General features: G+C 38.3%; 1 protein-coding gene across 1 annotated transcript in view; it reads left to right on the top strand.

Annotated features, from left to right (window-relative positions):
- The window catches only part of ADAMTSL3 (ADAMTS-like 3), a 289,568-nt gene that overhangs the window by 186,168 nt on the left and 80,525 nt on the right, over positions 1–22,875 (top strand). The window contains exons 16-17 of the mRNA XM_011975396.1: positions 6,444–6,636; positions 6,751–6,930. Of these exons, the coding sequence (XP_011830786.1) occupies positions 6,444–6,636; positions 6,751–6,930 (373 nt within the window). The remainder of the gene's footprint in view (positions 1–6,443; positions 6,637–6,750; positions 6,931–22,875) is intronic.

A 22,875-nucleotide genomic window follows, 5' to 3' on the forward strand; every position in this document is an offset into this window, starting at 1 on the left:
TGTAGTCCCAGCTACTCGGGAGGCTGAGGCAGGAGAATGGCGTGAACCTGGGAGGCGGAGCTTGCAGTGAGCTGAGATCTGGCCACTGCATTCCAGCCTGGGTGACAGAGCAAGACACTGTCTCAAAAAAAAAAGAAAAGTATAACAAGCAAAATCAATGCTCACAAAGCACAGGAAATAATTAAAATGAGAAGAACAGAAAAGAAGAAACAATTCTTAACAATAGTAACAGATGAAAGTAGTTCGAGATAGCTCAGAAATCCTTTCATCTTGATCAATAAAAGGATGGACATACTGAACAACTCTAGACTTTTGTTACAAACATTTACCGTTATGCTATAAAAACCCTGGAAGATAATCTAGGAAATACATTCTAGACATAGGCTCTGGCAAAGATTTCATGACAAAGATGCCAAAAGCAATTGCAACAAAAACAAAAATTGACAAATGAGGCCTAAACTAAAGAGCTTCTGCGCGGCAAAATAAACTATCAACAGAGTAAATAGACAACCTACAGAATCAGAGAAAATATTTGCAAACTATGCATCCAACGAAAGCTTAATATCTAGAATCTTTAAGAAACTTAAACAAATTAAGCAAAAAACCTTTGTCCCTTTAAGAAGTGGGCAAATGATGTGAACAGACACTTTCCAAAAGAAGAGCTCCATGTGGCCAACAAGCGTATGAAAACATGCTCAACATCACTAATCATTAGAGAAATGCAAATCAAAACCACAGTGAGATACCATCTCACACCAGTCAGACGGCTATTATTAAAAAGTCAGAAAATTACAGATGCTGGTGAGGTTGCAGAGAAAAGAGAACATTTATACACTGCTGGTTGGAATGTAAATTAATTCAGCCATTGTGGAAAGCAGTGTGGCAATTTCTCAAATAACTTTAAAAAATTACCATTTGACACAGCAATTTCATTATTGGGTATATATCCCAAGAATTATAAATCATTCTACCATAAAGACAGATGCACACATATGTTCATCGCAGCACTATTCACAATAGCAAAGACATTAAATCAGCGTAAATGCCCATCAATGGTAGACTGGATAAAAACAAATGTGGTACATATACACCATGGAATATTATGCAGCCATAGAAAAAGAATGAGATCATGTCCTTTGCAGGAACACGAATGGAGCTAAAGATCATTACCCTAAGTGAACTAATGCAGGAACAGAAAACCAAATACCACATGTTCTCACTTATAAGTAGAAGCTAAATACTGAGAACACATCAACACAAAGAAGGGAACAACAGACACCAGGGTGTACTTGAGGGTGGAAGGGTGGGAGAAGGGAGAGAATTGAAAAAGTACCTACCTGGTACTATGCTTATTTATATGGGTGATGAAATAATCTGTACACCAAATCCCCATGACATGCAATTTACCTATATAAAAAACCTGTACATATACCTAAAATAAAATTTTAAAAAATTATAATTCTGTATGTTAAAAGTCAAAGATCAGTGCTAAATGAATAGAAATACTAATTTATGTATTGATTTTGTCTTTTTGCATGTTAATTGATTTCTAGATATCAAAAATCTAGAAAAAAATAAAATTTCTAGAATTCAAAAATAATCTAAAACTTGTATCACCTTATATTAATCAGGGTTCCTAGGTATAAGCAGTATAAACTAATTCTGCTTAACTTGAGCTAATAATAAACTTACTAGAAAGATACTAAGTGATCCACAAAAATAATAGGCTGGCGAACTAAGTTTATAAATTTTTCAGGAGCCAAGGGAGATTAAATTAAAAGAAAACACAAAGTCATACCAAAGTCATGTCTGGTTAGGTATTTCTGGACACTTGTGGCCATTACCATCACTAGACTTTTTACAATGGTGCACTCACCACCAATGCCTGGTCCCATATACCACTTCCACTTGGTGGGCCACTGCTGGTCACATCTAACTATATGACTTTGCAGATAGATAATGTCCCCTTTACAATAAGCAGCTTGTCACATGGTCATCTGATGGGTCATGGTCAGGTGTTTCACCATGGTCAGGTGTTTAGTATCTAAAAACGCCTAGAACTAGGCTAGAGCTATTTTATAGGAGGAGCATTGCTACCCTTTAAAAGGGTAGATTTTATATTATGTAAACTGTATCTCAAAGCCGTCATTTTAAAAAAAGCATTGCACAGCTAAGACATTTAATATTTTATTATGATTACATTTTCTTTTGAGTGCAAGTTTTTTCTCTGGAGTTGTTAATTTCCTTTCTCTTTTTTTGTTTGCCTATTTTCAATGATCCCATCATTAACTTATTCTCAAAATCTTTATCAGAGTTTAAATATTCTCTCAGTACATTCAAACACATATTTTGTTTTACATTATATATTCTGTTTCATAACTTTCTTAGTGCTTTAGCACTGTGTGTTTATATTGATTTCTGGTCAGCTGAGATGTTTCATTTGTATGAGGGAATATCTTACCCTTATGTCTTTCTTTAACTGGTATTGCTATATTTTGTAACAAAGGGGTGCTCAATTAGATATTTTACTGTATTCTCCAGCCCTCTCTCACCTTCCCATCCCCAAGCCTTTGCTTTTTGGATGTGCTAATTGAAATTAAAAAAAATTTTTTATCATGAATATCTGTTAAAATTTACAAATGTTTTTCTGTCTCTATTGAAATGATCATATGAATTTTTTCCTGTAGTTTGCTATGTCATAGACAGTGATTGAATTTCCAAGGTTGAACCAATTTTGCCTTTCTAGAATAAACCCAGATTGGTCACCATGGAACATTATTTTTCACTTTATCACTTGATTGCTAATATTTTATTTAGGATTTTAAATCTGTTTCTGAGTGACATTGGCTTAAATGAGTTGGGAAGTTTTCTCTCTTCTTACATTTTTTAGAGAGTTTATGTAAAGTTGGAATCGTGTATGCCTTAAATGTTTAGTTCACCGAGGAAGCCATGTGACATGGAGTTTATTTTTAAAATACTTTAAATTACAAATTTAATTTAATAGATCTAAGACTATTCCGATTTCTCTTCATTTGTGTGTTAGTTTTGATAAGTTGCTTTTTGTAGGAATTTTTTCAGTTCATGTAAATTTTCAAATTTATTGACAATGTTTTTTATTACTTACTGTACTTTTTTTATGCCAAAATGTCCCCCCTTAAATTCCTGATTTTATTATGTGTGCCTGCTCTCTTTTTTCTTCACATTTTATCAATAATTTATTAATCTTGTTAGTCTTTTGAAAGGGCAACTTTTTTTTTTTTTTTGAGACGGAGTCTTGCTCTGTCGCCCAGGCTGGAGTGCAGTGGCCGGATCTCAGCTCACTGCAAGCTCCGCCTCCCGGGTTTACGCCATTCTCCTGCCTCAGCCTCCCGAGTAGCTGGGACTACAGGCGCCCGCCACCTCACCCGGCTAGTTTTTTGTATTTTTTACTGGAGACGGGGTTTCACCGTGTTAGCCAGCATGGTCTCGATCTCCTGACCGCGTGATTTTAGACAGTCTTGGTCTGTCACCCAGGCTGGAGTGCAGTGGCCTGATCTTGGCTCACTGACACCTCAGCCTCCTGGGTTCAAGCAGTTCTCACGTCTCAGCCTACGAAGTAGCTGGGATTACAGGCGTGCACCACCACATCAGCGAATTTTTGTATTTTCAGTGGAGATGGGGTTTCACCATATTGGCCAGGCTGGTCTTGAACTCCTGACCTCAGGTGACCCAACCACCTCGGCCTCCCAAAGTGATGGGATTACAGGCATGAGCCAATGCATCCCGCCAGGACCAACTTTGTGTTTCATTTTCTAATTCATTTATTTTATTCTCATGTTTATTGTTTCCTTTCTTCTACTTTTTTGAGGTGTAATTGCTATTCTTTTTTTAACCTCTTGAAATTATTACTTAGATTATTATTGTCAAACTTTTTAAATATATCATTTAAGGCTATTGATTTTCTTCTAATCATGGCTTTAGCTAAATTCCACAAATTTTGACAGTTGATGTTTCTATTAATGTGCATTTAAAAATACTATTTACTTTCCCTTGTGATTTCTTCTTTGACCCATGGGCAATTTAGAAGATTACAACATAATTTCTGAGTATTTGGGGTTTATCTAATTTAGTTCCACTGTGGTCAGAAAATATTCTGAATTAGTCACCTCATACTGCCATAACAAAATACCATAAGGGTGGCTTCAAAGACAGAACTTTGTTTTCTTACAGTCTGGAGGCTGGAAAGTCCAAGATTAAAGGGTTCAGTTTTTGGTGAGGGCTCTCTTCCTGACTTTCAGACAGCGGATGTCTTGCTGTGTCCTCACATGGTGGAGAGAGAGCAAGCTCCCTAGTGTCTCTTTTTACAAAGGCACTAATCCCATCATGTGGACCCCACCCTCATGTTCCCATCTAATCCTAATTACCTCTCAAAGGTCCCATCTCCAAATACTATCATGCTGGGGTTTAGGGCTTCAACATTTGAATTTGTTGGTGACACAAACCTTCAGACCACATCACAGACCCTGTATTGTTTTAATCTGTTGATTAATTTGCTTCTTTTTTACTAGAATTTATACTTTCATTTAGGATTTAGGATATATAACCACATGCAAAAGTTTGCTTTATATATATTTGTCAGCTTTTCTGTTCAGATCTTTTTTAGCTTTATAATATGCATAAAATAAAATATTTTCATCTTCTTATTTTGAAACATTTAAGATAATATGGGAATTCACCTGTTTCTTGAAAATTTGTAGGACTTGACCACAAAACTAGTGAGGTCCAGTCCCTTTCTTGAATGAAACTTTCATAGTTCCTTAGAAGGTTATCTATTTTATCCATATTTTCAGATATATTATTAAATCCCTTATATTCTTATTAATGTCTGCCTTGTTAATATGCCAAGGGTTTAGCGAAGTATTTTAAAGATTTTAAATTTTTTAATTTTTTTGTCCATTTTTCCTATACTTAACAGCTCATGCTTTTTACAAGTTTATGCTTTATATTTAATCTCCATACTTGTGTGATTATTATATATCTTCATTGTGAAATTTTTCCTTCATAAATAAAACTTTTATTCTTTTGTCCTATTATATTTGCATTAAATACTATTTTTCATTTTCTTTTTATTTACACAAGTAGGGGATGTTTATAATAGAAAATTAGAAAAGAGAAAAACTAAGAATCATTTTTAGATTAAATACTAATTAATTTTTTCAGAGAAATAACATTTTCTGATATGAGTGCTTATTGTAATAAAAATCAGAGAAAAAATCAACAAGAATAAAGAAAATAAAAATCCTATAGTTAGGTATCATCACTGGTAACATTTTAATGTATAATTATTCAGACTTTTTTCTGCATGCATTTATAAATGCATAAAAATAGGCTTATACTCTACAAACTATTTTATGACCTGCTTTTCTTTTCTATTAAAAATATATAATGATTATATTTCTATGTTAATAACTATACATCTACTTTATTATTTTAATGGCTGCTAGCATTGTGCTGTATGAATGGACAATTATTTTCCGCTTTATTGTTAAACATTTATATGATCTCCTTCCATTTTGTAAAATGTAATTCAATTTAATATTTGTGTGTGTGCTATTATAAACTACCCTAGAGCCAGCATCCTTTTACGAACATTTTAAACATTTAAAAATGGTTTGCTCATGATGTATCTCTACAGTAACTAGTGAAGAATTCATGTTTGCTAATTAAATATCCACAAGTTAAAATAACCATAATGTGTAATTTTTTACCCATCAGATGGGCGGAGACTTTTCTCAATGATATTCTCCAGTGTGGTTATGGGTATAGGCAACTAGGTGTTCTCAAATGCTTCTGGTGGAAGTGTAAATTGGGAGAATCTTCCTTGAAGGCAACTTGGAAATATGTGTCAAAAGCAGCTGCCCTGGTTTTTCATTTTTACAGATGTTTTATGAGAAAACCTGATTTTTCCAAGATCTTATTGGAAAGGAATCACATATATATGTTGTAAATCCAATCCTAACATAAAAGAATTTTCGTAGGGATATTCCAAATAATGAAGCCAGGTGCCCTGAAGATTTCCTGAAGTGTGCTTTTAAACATTTAAAATTTCTTTTGACACCTATATAAATCATCATTGCCTTGGGACTCCATTCAAAACAAAACCAGGATTTTGTTTTTGATATATAGTGGTACCAAGGACAGGATGGGAACAGATCTGCTGCTTTTTACTCTGGACTTTCCTAAATGGGTAAGATCTTTAAACACTTTCCTGACATTTCTTGCCTTTAAATACTATAGCTCTGTGTTTTAATTGCATATATTGATGGAGATGCTGTGACTGTAGAATCTGTACACAGGGTGTGAAGTCTGGAAGCGCAGAGGAGAACTTCACGTTATTCGTACTCTGATGGTTGCACATTGGTTTATTGGACTGTTCAACTTTACCCACTTGTTTTCTGTTTTAGGTGGCACATGGGCTCTTGGGGGCCCTGCTCAGCTACCTGTGGAGTTGGAATTCAGACCCGAGATGTGTACTGCCTGCACCCAGGGGAGACCCCTGCCCCTCCTGAGGAGTGCCGAGATGAAAAGCCCCATGCTTTACAAGCATGCAATCAGTTTGACTGCCCTCCTGGCTGGCACATTGAAGAATGGCAGCAGGTAGGGCAGACTGGCCACTCCAGGGCCCTCTGTGATTATGATTGTGAGAGGCCCTGCACTGCACTAACACAGAGTAGGCCAAGCCTGCCATATCACACCCTCTTGTCTTCTTAGTGTTCCAGGACTTGTGGTGGGGGAACTCAGAATAGAAGAGTCACCTGCCGGCAGCTGCTAACAGATGGCAGCTTTTTGAATCTCTCAGATGAATTGTGCCAAGGACCTAAGGCATCGTCTCACAAGTCCTGTGCCAGGACAGACTGTCCTCCACATTTAGCTGTGGGAGACTGGTCAAAGGTAAGGGCTCAACTTTACAGTCCCTTCTTTTCTGTCCCTCCTTTGTTTCAGCTTCTAAATATTTCCACAAGGTCAGGCTGGAACTAGTGTGAGATGAGTAAGGGTCCTAGGGGGCCACATTTAAGGAAGTGCTCACTCACTCTCGGGGTTGTGCAAGTGCTATAGTCCAGGCCCGCACATGATGATTCATTTCCAGTTTTTACTCAATATTATTCAAAGTGTTCTTACTATCTTTCTCCCAAACCAGCCCCTTCTTTTGGAACTACCAGGATCATAGTATCCCAGGATAAACTCAAAATCACTTTGGTTCCTCTCTTCCTTGTGTCCTTCCATGTGGAATCATTCATTAAGCTCTGTCATTCCAACATTCTGAACATCTTCCATGCCTTAACTTCCTCTATGTTTTGTCACTGTTAATTTTACCCTTCATCATGGTAAGTTTGAATTAGTGCAGTGAGTAGAATTCTATCACATCGTTTCAGTGCTGGCAGGGCTTGACCCAGTCTAGTAATGAAGCCTTATTTTTCAGGTGGGGGAAATTAAATCCCAATAGCTGAAGTAAGCTACCTAAGCTCCCACAGCTGGAAAAGTAGCAGAATCCACTTGTTTTGACTTTATTCCAAGAGTTCTTTCTGTTATATTACACTGCCCACTTGATCTTTCTGTATTACTCTCCCATCTCCAGACTAGCTAACATCCCACAGTGTTCCCATCACTGTGTCCATCAAGTCTCCAGCTTGTTCAGAATCTTCCATCAGTCTGATTGCTTGCGAAATCAAGTGCAGTAGTCCCTGTTTATTCACAGGAGATACAGTCCAAGACCCCAGTGAATGCCTGAAACTGTGGATCATACTGAATTTTATATATCCTTTGGTTTTTTTTTATCTGATAACTGAGAAGACTACTTAAGTGACTAATAGGCAGGTGGCATGGATGGAATGATTCATGTCCTGGGCAGATGGAGTGAGATGGTGAGAGATTTCATCACATTACTCAGAATGTCATGCAACCTAAAACTTACAAATTGTTTATTTCTGGAATGTTCTATTTAATATTTTTGGACCATGGTTGACTGTGGAAAGCGAAACCATGGATAAGAAGGGACTCTGGTATATGTTCCCCAGAAGAGCTGGTAGGGCCTTTCTTGCACACATGGCTCTCTTACTCCAGTCCTTATTCTTCTTCCAGCCCTTTGCTCCAGTCTTGCTGCATCCTTAACATCTGCAGGCTGAGATTTTAGCACAGATTCAAAACAGATAAATTAGTTGTGTTATTGGTGTCTTGTAACCTCTAGTCAGTGCCACCTGGTGTGTATCTTCTTGGAGTAGAGACCCAACCCCAACATCAGAAATAACCTCAAGAAATAAGGAAGGACAGTGAGTGACATTCACAAGCTGCTCTGAGTCCTAGATTCAGTGCTGGGCATAGTCATGACCTGCTCCTCTCATCTCATCCTACAATAGCCCCAGAAGCAGATGTTATCTCCATTTTTATAGATGAGAAAACAGAGGTTCATTCAGATTAGGTAACTTGCCCACGAAAACAGATAGATTCAAACCCAAAATTATTATACATGGTATACACTCATCTTTTATGCAAGAGAAAAGGCTTTTGAGCCCAACAGACCCATGCTGGTACCCCAGCTCTAAAGCCTAAATCTGGGTGGCCTTGTTAAATACACTTCACCTCTCTGAGCCCCCATTTACTTTCGCTAAATGCAATGGTTCTTGTGAGGATAAGGTAAGATATTTGACATGGCAATGTCTAGTGGAGTAGGCTCTTCCCATCGCCCTTGAGAGAAGGTCCACGTTTCTGGCTGTAGGTTGGATTAACAGTATTTCTGTACATATATCCAGATTGGGATTTTTCTCCAGATTGGGATTTTTCCTGTTTTAACTGTCTAGTTCTGTTAAGTGCTAGTATTTTAAAACTGTCTTAACTGAAAACCTACAGGTCATTATCCTCAGTCAATGCCACTGAAGGTCTACATAAACATTCCCTTCTGAGGTTTATCAGAAGAAGCCTAAGGAAAGAGATGAACCCATCTCTCCAGGGTCTGCAGAGCAGGAGTTGCCCTAGGATCCAGCCACCAATACCCACTTCCTCTGTCCAACTCACAAGCAGCTGGAGACAGTGCCAGTGGCCACAGCTCTCCCCGGAAAGTTGCCATACTGTAGGTAAATGACTTGAGGGACAGGAGTCCCTCCTGCAGTCTGGTCCTAAACAAAGAGAAAGGACTGATCCAGGTGAGACCACCACCCCAAAGGAGGGTGGGAAGGACAGGTAGAAGTCTGTCTGGAGAGCTTTGTGTGCAAAAGTGGGTTAGCTTAATTTTCCTCCTACTTGCACAAGGAACAATAGATGGCCCAAGGAAGAATCATTCTTTTGGGAATTCCTTTGAGACTAGGTCAGGCAGTAGGGGCTGGGCAAAGGTGTTAGAGAGGTGGGTAGCCTGGGTGGGCTAGTGGGTAGGCAGTATTTATTCTATCACCTAGTTACATCACCCAGTTAAGCCCCAAGAGTGAAGTCTTACCTTGCCCCATTGTCAGGAGAGGTGAAGGATCCAGTTACTGTTTCCGTAAAGTTAGGAACAGAAGGAAGCACCACACTTTTCTGAGGAGGATCTTGCATTTTGAATGCGTGATTCTCCTTGCTACACTTAGTGTGGCCCAAGGACTAGTCAAATTGACATCAGCAGGGAACTTTTAAGAAGTGAGGAATCTCAAGTCCCACCCAGACCTAAGGAATCAGAGTCTGCATTTCAGCAAGATCCCTGGGTGTTGTAATGATACACTTGCAGTGTGAGAAGTGTTTCCTTACCTGCCTCTCATTCTTGTTTGGGTGGGTTAGCCCTTACATGTGTCCAAGGTAGGAATGGCTCGGGGTAGTGACTTCTTTGATCAAGTGCTGCCCTAGCCTAAAGGGAAGAGGCAAGAAAAGGGAAGAACAGCAAAGGAGCAGATGTCGAGGAGAAACCAGGCAGCTTGTTTCTGGATGCAGCGAGGGAGCACCTAGAACCACTGCCAAGTCCTAAAATACCCCACTTTGCTTCTGTCCTTGCTTCTCTCCTCTAAGAACAAACAGGCCTTCACAGTTCTATCCTGTCTTGTGGAACAAACGGTTGTCACTGGCATTTTAGAGTGGAGGCTAGTGGTGACATCACCACTTTCCTCCCTGTTCACTCTCTCAGTGAATAACTGAATTTACAGTTGCCAGTTGCATATCACTAAAGTAACACCATTGCACATCTATATGGGCCCGCTTGTGTGTCTTTGCTCTTGTGGCTTTCATATCCTGGGTCCAACTGTAAGCTTCCCTCTTCTGTGAAGTTTTCCACTTCCTAAAATCACTCAGCATTTCCCACTTTTAAATCACAATGACCCTAATTTTTATTGTTTTTCAATGGTAGCTCTTTCCTGAGCATCCATATGGTCTTCCCTTCTGGTTTATATTGTCCTTGAGGCCAGTGGCCATGGGATTGCCAACATATCCTCTGGTTGTCCAGAGCTCTGAGCAAGTAAATACTATTCCTCAACAGTATTTGCAAAGTCAGGGAAAATGCGAAGTGGTGTTGAAATAGTGATCTTTAGAAGAGCTCAGGTCTGCTAACACAGGAGAGGCAGATCATTCATTGGAGGGTTTTTGTTGAGACAAAGAAGAGAAGGAAACTAAAGAGGAGGCTACCCATGCGAGCTGGTTTGGACTGGAGGATGTTTAGTTTCATAGGCAACCATTCATCAGGGCAAAGAGCAAGCTCTCCTGTGCTCGAAGAGGTCAGCCCAAACTCAAACAAGACACTCTCTGGCTTCCAGTCATGACCTCACATCCAGGAAGCCCCTATCTGGGAGGAAGAGCAAGCATACACACATGCACAAGAAAACAGAGGCAGCCTCAGCCTGTGGACATCAAAAGCCAATGTTGAGGCTTGAGTGCAATCAGGCACACAACCTGTTTCACAGAAGTTTGAGTTTCCTGTTGGATGGAGCTTTCTCCTCTTAGTTAAATTTTCCTCTCATCAGAGTTGCTTTTTTTTTGGCAGAGACTCTGACACCAAATTGCCACCCTTCTTAAAGCTTCCTGCCAAACTAGTCCCTCTGCCATGGGATGGCTCACTTGGGGGCAGCCATCTATTTTGTGGTTCTGGATAAGGTCTTTCCACGTTGAACCTGGCCGCTAACCCTGGACACAGAAAGGCTGAGCAGCCACGCCAGAATTTCCATTCTTCGTGGAGCCAGGCCTCTGGCCTGCAGCCAGAATCTTCCTCTTCCCTGACACTGGCTCTATTCATGGCATATTTGAGCTCTGTCCATTCATTGGCTTATGAGTTTGCCTTAGTTCCTTAGATCTGGACCAAGCCTTAGGCAGAAAGGAGCCTTCAGTTCTTACACTGCTTTTCAAGTTAGAAGCATTGACTCATATCAGGCAGTCTTCCCAAATGGTGAATTTCTGTGATCCACATACCCCTTGTAGCCTGTTTTGTGTCTCACCTCTTGGCTGAAATAGCCTTCCTTTATTTTCTGTACTTTGATGGAACATTTGATTATTTTGTTTATCTTCACCTTTTTCCTTCATCGTGTTTCTTGGTATTTTTATTTTTTCTACTTATCTGACTATGTCTTTTCTGTTGACTTCTCTTCTTCCAAATCTCAAAAAGCCCAATATTTGATCCATTGATTTCCATTGCTACACTTTTCCACTGTGGTTGATTCTGTGTCCTGAATTCTTTAACTTCGATGGGTGATTTTCAGTCTCCAGAAAGTCTCTAACCTTCTAACCATATCTCCAGCTCCCCATCTAGTTTATATCCTCATCGTGGGAAAGCAAAGGGACAGCCTCTTCACCCTCTCCCAACCAGTTCCCCCCACTTCCTGTCTCTGTCGGTGTACCACTGTCTTCCAACACTTATGATCTTCTCTGAGTTCTTCACCTCCTATATTGTTATTCATGTCTGCCAACTCTTCAACTCTTGAACTATTAATATATCTAATATGCTAAGTAAAAAGGAAAATATCCCTATAACTGAAAAATATTATAAAGAACAACTCAAGATATGTCCAGGATACATGGATTTTAAAATATGGCATTCCCTGATTTTCCACAGAATTATTTATTACAACTCATGAAGGAAGTAGTGTGTTGAAGTCAGTTCTTACTGGCCAGTGAGAACCACTTACGATCTCATCCCAACTTGTACTCAGTCACATTGGGTTGATAGCTGGAAATCAGCCATGATAGGAGTATTTACACCACAGAAACTGGCAAAACAATCATGGCTGTTTCCTCCAAGAACATGTTTTGAAACATTTACCAGCACACAAGTGCACAAAAGCTTATTTACACACACACACACACACACACACACACACACACACACAATCTTATGAATGAAACACTTTCAGCTTATCGATGGTGCTTAGGATGGAAGTGCCCTCGAGACGTTCCCATCTCTGAGCTCTTTGATACAAAGTCTGAGAAACTTGGTTGGGCTTCCTTAAGACATTTTTTATCTTCATCTTCATAATTGGTGTTTCTTGGGGCCAGGAAATATCAGACCTCTGGGTGAAGATCATTCTATGAATCATTATCCTACTGAGTTAATTTCATCTTGATCGAAGGTTGTTGATCCAAGTGCATTAACTGTATGTTCAGATATTCTTTCTGTGAATAAAAGACTAGTTCAGCTCTTAAGGTTTATTATAAAACTCTTCTTTTACTCATTTTGATTATGTGGTATTATGAGGTTTTTATTATGAATCATTATGCAGATAACCATTCTTTTTAAATTTTTATTTTTAATTTTTGTGGGTATATAGTAAGTATATATTTTTATGGGGTACATGAGATACTTTGAAACAGTTATGAAATGTATAAGAATCACATCATGGAGAATGGGGTATCCATCCCCTCAAGCATTTATCCTTTGTATAATAAACAATCCAAATTATATTAATTATTTTTAAAAATACAATTGAATTGTTTTTGGATATAGTCTCCCTGTTGTGCTAGCAAATACTAGGTCTTATTCATTCTTTCTAACTATTTTTTGTACTCATTAGCCATCCACACATCCCTCCCCGACTACCCTTCTCAGCCTCTGATAACCATCCTTCTACTCTCCATCTCCATGAGTTCAATTGTTTTAATTTTTAGCTCCCACAAATAAGTAAGAACATGTGATGTTTGTCTTTCTGTGCCTGGCTTATTTAACTTAATAAATATAATGACCTTCAGTTCCATCCATGTTGTTGCAAATGATAGGATCTCATTCTTTTTTATGGCTGAATAGTACTCCATTGTGTATATGTACCACACTTTCTTTATCCATTAGTCTGCTGATGAACACTTAGGTTGTTTCCATATCTTGGCTATTGTGAATATGGCTGCGGTATACATGGGATTATAGATAGCTCATTAGTATCTGATTTTCCTTTCTTTTTGGTATATACCTAGCAGTGAGATTGCTAGATCATGTGGTAGCTCTATTTTTAGTTTTTTGAGGAACCTCCAAACTGTTCTCCCTAGTAGTTGTTTTAATTAACATTACCACTAACAGTGTACAAGGGTTCCCTTTTCTCCACATCCCTGCCAACATTTGTTATTGCCTGTCTTTTTGATGAGAGCCATTTTAACTGGAATGAGATGATATCTCGTTATAGTTCTGATTCGCATTTCTCTGGTGATCATTGATGTTGATCATCTTGTCATATGCCTGTTTGCCCTTTGTATATCTTCTTTGAGAAATATCTATTCAGATCTTTTCCCATTTTTAAACTGGATTATTAGTTTTTTTTTCCTATAGAGTTATTTGAACCCCTTATATATTCGGGTTCTTAAACCTTTGTCAAATGGGTAATCTTCAAATATTTTCTCCCATTCTGTGGGTTGTGTCCACTTTGTTGATTGTTTTCTTTGCTGTGTAGAAACTTTTTAACTTGATGTGATCCCATTTGTCCATTTTTACTTTGCCTGTGCTCGTGGGGTATTAATCAAGAAATATTTGCCCAGAGCAATGTCTGGAAAGTTTCCCCAACATTTTCTTACAGTAGTTTCACATAACTGAAGTCTTAGACTTAAGACTTTAATCCATTTTGATTTGATTTTTGTATATAGTAAGAGATAGGAGTGTAGTTTCACTCTTCTGCATATGAATATCCAGTTTTCCCAGCATCATTTGTTGAAGAGATTGTCCTTTCCCCAGTGTATGATCTTGGCAGCATTGTCAAAAATGAGTTCACTGTAGTTGTGTGGATTTATCTCTGGGATCTCTACTCTGTTCCATTGGTCTATTTGTCTGTTTTTATGCCGGTACCATGCTGTTTTGGTTCCTATTATCTCTAGTATAATTTGAAGTCAGATAATGTGATTTCTCCAGTTTTGTTCTTTTTGGTCAGGATAGCTTGGGCTATTCTGGGTCTTTTGTGGTTCCTTATAAATTTTAGGATTTTTTTATTTCTGTGAAGAATGTCATTGATATTTTGATAGGGATTGCATTGAATCTGTAGATCACTTTGGGTGATATGGACATTGTAACAGTATTGATTCTTCCAATCCATGAACATGGAATATCTTTCCAGTTTTTATAGTCCTCTTCAATTTCTGTCATCAATGTCTTATAGTTTTCATTATATAGATCTCTCACTTCTTTGGTTTGGTTAATTACTCGGTATTTAATTTTATTGGTAGCTATTGTAAATGGGACTGCTCTCTTGATTTCTTTTTTTTTGATTGTTCACTGTTGGCTTATAGAAATGCTGTTGATACTTGTATGTTAATTTTGTATCCTGCAACTTTACTGAATATATCAGTTCTAATAGTTTTTTGGTGGAGTGTTTAGGTTTTACCAAATGTAAGATCATATCATCTGGGAACAAAGATAATTTGACTTCTTCATTTCCAATGTGAATTTTTTTTTTCTTGATTTATTTATTTATTTATTTATTTATTTTTGCCTGATTGCTCTAGCTAGGACTACTAGTACTATGTTGAATAACAGTGGCGAAAGTGAGCATGCTTGTCTTTTTCCATATATTACAGAAAAGGCCTTCAGTTTTTCCCCATTCATTATGATACTAGCTGTGGGTCTGTCATATATGGCTTTCATTGTGTTGAGGTATGTTTCTTCTCTACTCACTTTCTTAGGATTTTTCTCATGAAAGGATGTTGAATTTTATCACATGCTTGTTTGGCATTAATTAAAAATATATGGTTTTGTTCTTCATTCTGTTGATATGATGTATTACATTGATTGATTTGCATGTGTTAAGCCATCCTTGTATCCCTGGCATAAATCCCACTTAGTCATGATGAATGATGTTTTAATGTGTTGTTGAAATCACTTTGCTAATATTTTGTTGAGAATTTTTGCATCAGTGTTCATCAGGCCCTGTAGTTTTCTTTTTCTCTTTTTGATGTGTTTTTGTCTGGTTTTGGTATCAGGTTAATACTGGCCTGACAGAATGAGTTTGGAAGTATTCTCTCCTCCGCTGTCTTTCAGAATAGTTTGAGTAGGATTGGTCTTAGATCTTTAAATGCTGGTAGAAACCATCAGTGAAGTCATTGGGTCTCAGGCTTTTCTTTACTGGGAGACATTTTATTATGGCTTTGATCTTGTTAACTTGTTATTGGTCTGTTCAGGTTTTGGAATTTTTCATGGTTCAATCTGGATAGGTTGTATGTGGCTAGGAATTTAGCCATTTCTTCTAAATTTTCTAATTTATTGATATTTAATTGCTCATAGTAGCCACTAATGATCCTTTGAATTTATGCAGTATCAGTTCTAATGTCTTCTTTTCCATCTCTGATTTAATTTATTGGGGTCTTCTCTCTTTTTTTCTTAGTCCAGCAAGAGGTTTGTCAATTTTATTTATCTGTTCAAAAAACCAACTTTTTGGTTCATTGATCATTTGCATTGTATTTCTTCTATTAATTTTGGGTTTGTTTTGCTCTTAATTTTGTAGCTAAGATGCATTGTTAGGTTGTTTACTTGAAGTTTTTCTTCTTTTTTGATGTAGGTATTTATAGCTATAAATGTCCCTCTTAGTGTTGCTTTCACTGTATCTCATAGGTTTTGGTACATTGTGCTTCCATTTTCATTTGTTTTAAGAAATTTTCAATTTCCTTCTTTATTTCTTTATTGACCCACTTGTCATTCAGGAGCATATTGTTTAATTTCTATGTATTTGTACATTTTCCAAAATTTCTCATTACTGATTTCTAATTCCATTCCATTGTGGTCAGAAAAGATGTTTGGTGTCATTTCAGTTTTTTTGAGTGTTTTAAGACTTCTGTAGGGCCAAACATACAGTCTATTTTTGAGAATGATCCATGTGCTGAAGAGAAGAATGTGTATTCTGCAGCCATTGAATGGAATGTTCTGTAAGTATCTATTGGCCTATCATGTAGATTAAATTGGATGGTTCTTTGTTGGTTTTCTGTCTGGAAGATCTGTCCAGTGTTGAAAGTGGGATGTTGAAGTCTCAAGCTATTATTGTATTGAGGCCTATATCTCTATATGGTTTTAATAATATTTGCTTTATATATCTGAGTGCCCCAGTGTTTAGTGCATATGTGTTTACAATTGTTATATCCTGCCAGGTGTGGTGGCAAGCACCTGTAATGCCAGCTACTTGGGAGCCTGAGGCGGAAGAATCACTTGAACCTGGAAGGTGGTGGTTGCAGTGAGCCAAGGTCATGCCATTGCACTCCAGCCTGGGCGACAGAGCAAGACTCCACCTCAAAAAAAGAAAAAAAAAATTGTTATGTCCCATTTCTGAATTGACCCCTCTATAAATTATATAATGACATTCTTTGCCTCTTCTTACAGTTTTTGCCTTGAAATCTGTTTTGTCTGATATAAATATAGCACTATTACTGTTTTTGGGGTTCCATTGGCATGGAACATCTAGCTCCATCCCTTTATTTTCAGTCTCTTTGTGTCAAGTGAAATGTGCTTCTTGTAGGTAGGCAACAGATCAGTGGCTCTTGGTTTTTCATCCATTCAGCCTTTCTATGCCTTTTGATTGGAGAGTTTAGTCCATTTACATTAAGTGTTACTGTTGATAAGTAGGGACTTACTCCTGCCATTTTGTTATTTGTTTTCTGTTTGTTTTTCAGTCTTCTCTTTCTTTTTTCCTTCCTTCCTGTTTTCCTTTTAGTGCAGGTGATTTTTTTCTGGTGGTATGAGTTAATTTCTTGCTTTTTATTTTTTGTGTATCCATTGTATAGTTTTTGATTTGAGATTACCATGAGGCTTGCACATACTATCTTATATCCCATTATATTAAACTGATGACAACTTAACACATTGTGTAAACAAACACAAAAAGAAAACTAATGAAAACTCTACACTTTTACTTTGTCCTCTCACTTGTTAACTTTTTGTTTCTCCTTATGTTTTATTGTACTATCCTGGTGTGAAAGTTGTTGCATTTATTATTTTTTGATTGGTTCATCATTTAGACTTTATATTTAAGATTAGTTTTGATACCACAATCACAGTGTTATAATATTCTGTGATTTTCTGTGTACTTACTATTACCAGTGAGTTTTGCACCTTCAAATGATTTCTTCTTGCTTATTAACATCCTTTTATTTCAGACTAAAGAGCTCCCTTTAGCATTTCTTATAGGACAGGTCTAGTGTTAATAAAATCCCTCAGCTTTTGTTCGTCTGGGAAGACCTTTATTTCTCCTCAATGCTTGAAGGATATTTTCACTAGATATACTATTCTAGGGTATAAGTTTCATTCCTTCAGCACTTTAAATATGTCATGCCACTCTCTCCTGGCCTGTAAGGTTTCCACTGAAAAGTCTGTTGCCAGACGTATTAGAATTCCATTGTATGTTATTCGTTTCTTTTCTCTTTTTGCTTTTAGGGTCTTTACCCTTGATGTTTGGGAGTTTGACTATTAAATTCCTTGAGGTAGTCTTCTTTGCATTAAGTATGCTTGGTGTTCTATAACCTTTTTGCACTTGAATGTTAATATTTTTCTCTAGGTTTGGGAAGTTCTCTGATATCCCTTTGAATAATTTTTCTACCCCTATCTCTTTCTCTACCTCCTCTTTATGACTAATAACTCTTAGATTTGCCCCTTTGAGGTTATTTTCTAAATCTTGTAGGCATGCTTCATTATTTTTTATTATTTTTTCTTTTGTCTCCTCTGACTATATTTTCAAATACCCTGTTTTCAGGCTCACCAATTCTTTCTTCTGGTTGATCAATTCTGCTGCCAAGAAACTCTAATACATTCTTCAGTATGTCAATTGCATTTTTCAACTCTAGAATTTCTGCTTGATTTTAAAAACTAATCTCTTTGTTAAATTTATTTGATAGAATTCTGAATTCCTTCTCTGTATTGTCTGGAATTTGTTTGAGTTTCCTCAAAACAGCTATTTTGAATTCTCTGTCACGTATCTCTGTCACTCCAGGATTGGTCCCTGGTGCCTAATGTAGTTCATTTGGTGAAGTCATGTTTTCCTGTAGATGTCCTTCAGTGTCTGGGCATTGAAGAATTATGTATTTATTGTAGTCTTCACAATCTAGGCTTTACAATCTGTGCCTGTCCTTCTTGGGAAGGCTTTCCAAATATTCAAAGGGACTTAGGCCCCAAGCCCAGTAACACTGTACTTCATACACACTTGTAGAGATATCACCTTGGTGATCTTGGATAAGATCTGGAAGCATTCTCTGGATTACCAGCAAGACTCTTATTCTCTTCCTTTATTTTCTCTCAAACAAACAGTATCTCTCTGCCTCTGTCTCTGTCTCTCTCTGTCTCTCTCTCTCTCTCTCTCTCTGTCTCTCTATCTGTCTCTCTCTCTCTTTCTCTGCTGAGCCACCTGGAGCTGGAATTAGGGTGATGCAAGCACCCCTATGGCCACCACCACTGGAACTGCCCTGGGTCAGACCTGAAGCCAGAATAGCACTGGGTTTCACCCGAGACCCACTGCAATCACTATCTGCTTACTGCCTATGTTCACTCAAGGCCCTAGGGCTACAGTCAGCAAGAGTTGAAGCCATTAAGGCTTATGTCCTTCCCTTCAGGGAGGCAAGTTCTTTCAGGCCCTGGGCATGTCCAGAGATGCTTTCTGGGAGCCAGGGATTTAAGTCACAAACCTTAAAAATCCACCTGGTATTCTATTCCCCTGTGGCTAAGCTGCCACTCAAACCATACAACAAAATCCTTCCCCCTCTTCCCTCCCCTTTCCTCAGGTAGAGGAGCTCTCCCTATGGCCATCACCACCAGCAGTCCACAAAGAGTTCTGCCAGGCTATCATTGCTGATCACTTAATGCCTAGGGGCTCTTCAGTCAGCTTGTGAATGCTGACAAACCTGGGACTCACCCTTCAGGGTAGCAGGCTCCCACCTCTGGCCCAGGGAAGGGCAGAATGCTGTCCAAAAGCCTAGGCCTGAACTCAGGGACCCCTGAAGCCCACTAGGTACTCTATCCACTGTGCTGAGCTGTTACGTGAAGCCAGCATGTCTCAAAAGTCTCACCCAAGGCCCATGGCATACTACCTGGATATCACTTTTGGTTATTCAGAGCCCAAGGGCTCTTTAGTTAGCAGATAATTAATCCTGCCAGGACTTGGTCTTTCTCTTCAAAGCAGTGGGTTCCCTTCTGGCCCAGGGTGTGTCTAGAAATGTCACCCAGGAGCTAGGACCTGGCATGGGGGCTTCACGACTCTGCCCAGTGCCCTATCTGTGGCAGAGCTTGTATCCAAGATGCAAGATGAAGTACAAAGTCCTCTTGACTGGTGTCTCTCCTCAAGCAGAAGGAAGGAGTTGCTTTCAGTGCTACAAGCTGCGCTGCTTGGGGTTGAGGGAGGGGTAGTGCAAGTACTTCCCCAGCTGCCCCATCTGGTGTCTCACTAGGTCACACACTGCCCCAGTCCACTGGCTGTAACCCCAGAACACCATCAGGCTTGCCTAAGAATCTGAGTCCTTCCTAGACTGCCTTTCAAGTTCAGTTAGGACCCCATGGCACTTTAGCCCATGGCAGCGAGACTTGCTGAAACTCAGGCTCTGGCCACTGGAATAGGCACTTCCCCTCTGGCTAGGGCTGGTCCAAATGCTCCCTCTGTGGGTGTCAGCTGAGTTCAACACGGTTTCACTTCCCACTGTGACAGGGCAGCACTGAATTCAATGCAAAGTCCCCCAGTTGCTGTGTTCTCCCTCCCTGAAGTGCGCAGATTCTCTTTCCGTGCCATGCAGCCACTGCCAGGGAATAGGGAAGGGGTGGTGTTGGTGATTTAAGACCGTCTTTTCTGCCTTCTTCAGTGCCTTTTTCAGTGATATGAAGTTAAAAACAGGTACTGTGATGGCTCACTAAATTTTTAGTTCTCATGAAGGTGCTTTTTTGTTCACAAATAATTGTTAAAATTTAGTTTTCCTGTGATAGTGGGAGTGGGGGAATGATCAATGTAGCCTTCTATTCTGCCATCTTGCTCTGCCCTTCTTGATAAGCACTCTTCTACTGGAATAATAGTGTCTTTTTAGACTGAATCTGACAGTTTACTCATATTTTGACCCATCCAAAATATGCCCAGTGGATTCAAATTCATATAGTTCTATCTGTTCCATGTGTTTTAAATTACACACACATACCACACAGGCACACACACACATGCATAACATGAATACGCTTTATTTTCCTGACTCAAAGTAACTGCCAGATGGGAAGAACCATTTCTGCACATTTGTATACCACTTGGTGCTTGGTAAACACTTTTTGGCCGAAGTATAGAGATTTATAAAAGCTTCTACTCTGAATAGGCCAATTTCCATAGCCTTACAAACTCATTTAATCAACATTTACTAAGCATTGCTAAGTTGATTACCCTAGGCACCGGGAATCAGGGACAACTAAGAATAGTTTTCAGTGAGCTCACAGTTTAATAAGGCAGACAGAAGAAATGATGTTTACAGCCATGTAAAAAAAAGCCTAATAAAGGTGCTCTGTCTACAGAGCTATGTGAAAATTGAGGGGAAACATCTAAGTCTGCCTGGGTCCCTGGGAACTGTTGCATAAGATGCAGCTTTGGAGGTGCCTCTTAAGAGATGAGTGCGAACTGTGTGGAAATGAGACAGAGGGGTGTTCTAGGAGTGACAGGAGTGTATATAAAGGCACAGATTTGGGAGAGTTTATCAGTCTTGTGTGGCTTGAGAATAGGATGCACTGAGGAAGTGCTGGTAGGTGAGATGGAAAGGAGAGATTACAGCTGGATTGTGAAGGCTTTGGGGTATTGGATTTATCCCTACAGTCATTGAGAGCATGTTGGAAGGTGTTTGAATGGGAAAGTAAAATATAAGGTTTTAGACATATAATTCTGGCTGCAGTATGGATAAGGTATTAGAGGAAGAAGGAATTGAAGCTTGAAAAACCTTGTTAGATGGTGATTTGAATAAAATCAACGATAGAGAATGAAGAAGCAGTTGGGATAGAGAATAGTAAGTGGTTTTGAACAATATTTAGGAGATTTAACTGACATATTTAGCAATTGAATTGACAAGACATGAGCAAAAAAGGGGAGTGTTTTACATTTCTGTCCTGGGAAGCTAATGAAAGAGATGACATTAATTTTAAAATTAATTAGAAAGAAGAAGCATATTCAGAAAGTGACTTGAAAGGGAGAGAAAAATGGCTTATTTTAGACATACGTGTAGTTTGAGAGTCTATAAAGGTATCAGTAAAGAGTTATAGCTCAGAAAAGATCTGCATTGAAGTTATAATTGTGTGAATCATTAACACATATGTGGTAGTTGAAACCATGGAAGATGACTACCGTGATATCTAAAAGTATATTATTGACAGTAGTCCCTTTAAAAATTATTTGAAGGCTTCTAGTGAACCTAAGTCATGATAGTAGCATAGTTATTATTCCTAAATCCCTCATTAAAAAACAAAAAGCAGAGCAATTAGGAATGCAAAAGGAAAGAAAAAACAACAGAGGTAATTTTAACAAAAGTAATATAAGTAGGTGAGGCCAAACCACACAGTGCAGACACTGTTCAGAAATGGCAAAATTAGCAGCTGGGCAGCAATAAAAAAGAGAAGAGACAGGGCCAAGAGTTGTAGAACACAGATGTCAGCAATAAATAGCATGACAAGAAAATGATCCTACTCTGAGTAGAACCCTCAACAAATAGGTCTGAGACCCCCCAGTCAGCCAAATTGAGGAAAGACTCCAGGTTCCAGAGTATGATTGGATGCAAGAAAGATCATGCAGAACCACTAAAGGGCTTAAGAAGTGCCAAAGAAAAGTTGTCAGAATTATAATCCAAGTGGAGAGGTAAAGGAAAGAGATGTTCAGATCCTTGGGAGTTGGGGAGTCCAGAGATACAAATCCCAGAATCGTGGCCAAATTGTTGCATATAATACTTCTTTTTAACACCAGAGAAGGAAGCTCTTAAAACAGTGAAGATAACTCTCCTTAAATATTCCCTCCTGCTTATACTTCCTTCCCTAAAAGTACAGAAAACAATCTAATTCATTTAATAGGAGCATCTGCAAACCCTCCAAAAAGATACAGTAAAATAAAAGTATCAATAGGAAAAAACTTGGCCTTTAAACAGATGAAAATATACTTAGTGTTACAAAATGAGCTAAGAGAAACAAAAAGAAAACTGTAGAAACAAAACAGAAATAGAAAATTCAAGAAATGAGATGAATAAAAGGAGAATGTAAAATGATAGCTGATGGTTTAGAAAAGAATTTTTTAAACTAAGGGTAAATTTCTCAGAATGTAGACTAAACACTAGAAAAAACTCAAAAATGACTGGGCAGAGAAAATGTAATAAACAAAATCAAAGGAGGGAAATGACAAGAATCAAAGAGAAATAAAGAAAGATTCAAGTGCAAATAATATATATAAAAGACAAGGAAATAAAATTCAATGAATACAGAGTCCCAGGAAAAGAAAACCACCAAAAATCATAACAGAACAA

Source organism: Mandrillus leucophaeus, unplaced genomic scaffold, assembly GCF_000951045.1.
Source record: "Mandrillus leucophaeus isolate KB7577 unplaced genomic scaffold, Mleu.le_1.0 Scaffold1541, whole genome shotgun sequence".
In the NCBI taxonomy this organism is placed as follows: domain Eukaryota; kingdom Metazoa; phylum Chordata; class Mammalia; order Primates; family Cercopithecidae; genus Mandrillus; species Mandrillus leucophaeus.